General features: G+C 32.6%; 1 protein-coding gene across 1 annotated transcript; it reads right to left on the bottom strand.

Annotated features, from left to right (window-relative positions):
* Positions 1-362: 362 nt before the first annotated feature.
* On the bottom strand, positions 363-743 carry LOC133290256 (14 kDa proline-rich protein DC2.15-like). The gene has a single exon (XM_061488323.1). The coding sequence runs from the start codon at positions 741-743 to the stop codon at positions 363-365; it is 381 nt and encodes a 126-aa protein (XP_061344307.1).
* Between the last annotated feature and the right edge of the window lie 1132 nt (positions 744-1875).

The raw sequence follows: 1875 nt of genomic DNA, 5'->3' as shown, positions 1-1875 counted from the left end.
ATGATAGGGAATAAGTAATGCTTAAAAAGAAGAAGAAAAAGAGAGAGGCATAGTTGCCTTCCTTTCCGATCAAATAATCGTTCTATATGATAAACAAATTGACAAATTAAAAAAGGAAATGATATATGATATATCCCTTCTGGAAATAAGAATCACATAATTTTATTTGTACAACAGCTTATACACGATGGAAGAAGCTGATGAGGAAGGTGAGTAATCTTCCATCCAATATTAGAACAATGATGAAGGGGTAAGAAATTACATGCACATAACAAGAATTGAAAAAAAAGGAGAAAATAATTAACCACGAACAAACATATAACAAGAGACAACATTTGGAAATGTGGACAGAGGCGATGAATTTAGTAGCACTCGAAACCTGAGTTGTTCTTTCCACAGTTGTTGAGAATGACACTCAAGGAAATAGGAACATTAAGGTTGATGCCAAGAACGTTAGCTTTAAGGGCAGTGCAAAGGCAAGCAGCAGCTTCAAGATCAGCTAGACCCTGAATGAGGGAACAGCAAGGGAGGGTAGGTGGGGCCCCCAATTTAACATTGACCAAGTTCAACACTTTGGCACACACACCCAACTTAAGTGTATCTATAGGGCAGGTACCCTTTTGATAAGGCACTGGGACTGGGATATAAGGCACGTAGTTGGAGCTCACCATGGTGAAGGAAAGGATATTGAGACACAGGAACAGGGCAGCATATGCGGATGCAACTGTACCCTTGGAAGCCATTTCACACAATTAAGTATATATCACAGTGCTTAGTGATTGGATGTTTAATTTGTTTGTGATTTTTGGCTTATGGCTCTGTTAAGGTAAGGGGGGGTTTTATAGGTAAGTATTTGTGTGATACTTTTGTTGTATTAGTTTTTAATTATTAGTTAGGAAAACCCGTGAACACATTGGATTATAATTGAGATGCTCAAATGCAAGCTGGCACCCTGGCAGGGAAACACCTAATTTCATATGATAGTTGCGTGAATTTTGTTGTATATATTAGAATCACTGTAGCACCAAATGTGTATAGTTGGTGTTCTTCTTTTGATTATAAGGATGGAATTGACATAAAGATTGAATATTCTGAGGACTCTAAATATATCAATTTTTATAATAACTTCATTAAATTAATAGCATGCAAGTAGATATATTATTGACCCGTTCTTGTTTTCTGTAACATCCAAGACAAATGAGATCATAGAAAAAACAAGAAAGTTAACTCATCAATCATGTTATTCATCTCTTAATTTGTGCCCAAATTAATTGGGATATTGGAGTGGCCCGTGTTTACCCATAACGTGGGGTCGTAAGTCGTAACCAGTTTCAATTTCTTTCTTGATATATATGTATTATGATCCCACAAAATAAAATAAGAAATTTTTCAAAGAAAATAGAAAGAAACAAAAGGAGACTCTTCCATTTATCTAATCTCTCTGGCAAAATATATCATACAAATGCTAAATTCAAAAAAATAAAATAAAATCTACTATGAAATTTATTATTACAAATGACGTCGAAGAAATTGAAAATAATTATCGTGAGTCCCGAAAAGAAAAGTGAAGGATAAAACAAACGTAATGAAAAATAGATTTAATATTTCTTATGTTATACGAGATAAATTAATTTTCTATATAAATAAAAATGTATATGACATGACTCATTTTTTTTCTTTCTCTTCTTCTCACATAGGTCAATATATTTTTATATATATTTAAAAGATAAATTCATCTCCTGCAAAACTAGAAATATTAAACTCACAAAAAATTACACCTTTTGTAAAAATTTAAGTATGAAATATCGCCCTACGTACGTACTCTTGTATATAACACACATACATATATTTAACATATAAACGATTTTTTCCTAT

Source organism: Gastrolobium bilobum, unplaced genomic scaffold (assembly GCF_033153095.1).
Source record: "Gastrolobium bilobum isolate Gb01-03AN ecotype WA unplaced genomic scaffold, APGP_CSIRO_Gbil_v1 utg1595, whole genome shotgun sequence".
In the NCBI taxonomy this organism is placed as follows: Eukaryota; Viridiplantae; Streptophyta; class Magnoliopsida; order Fabales; family Fabaceae; genus Gastrolobium; species Gastrolobium bilobum.
Note: the sequence above shows the minus strand (reverse complement) of the source record. Positions and strands in the feature narration are given on the sequence as shown.

Coding starts and splice junctions, on each gene's coding strand:
- LOC133290256 (XM_061488323.1), bottom strand. CDS start 743: ATGGCTTCCAAGGGTACAGTTGCATCCGCATATGCTGCCCTGTTCCTG.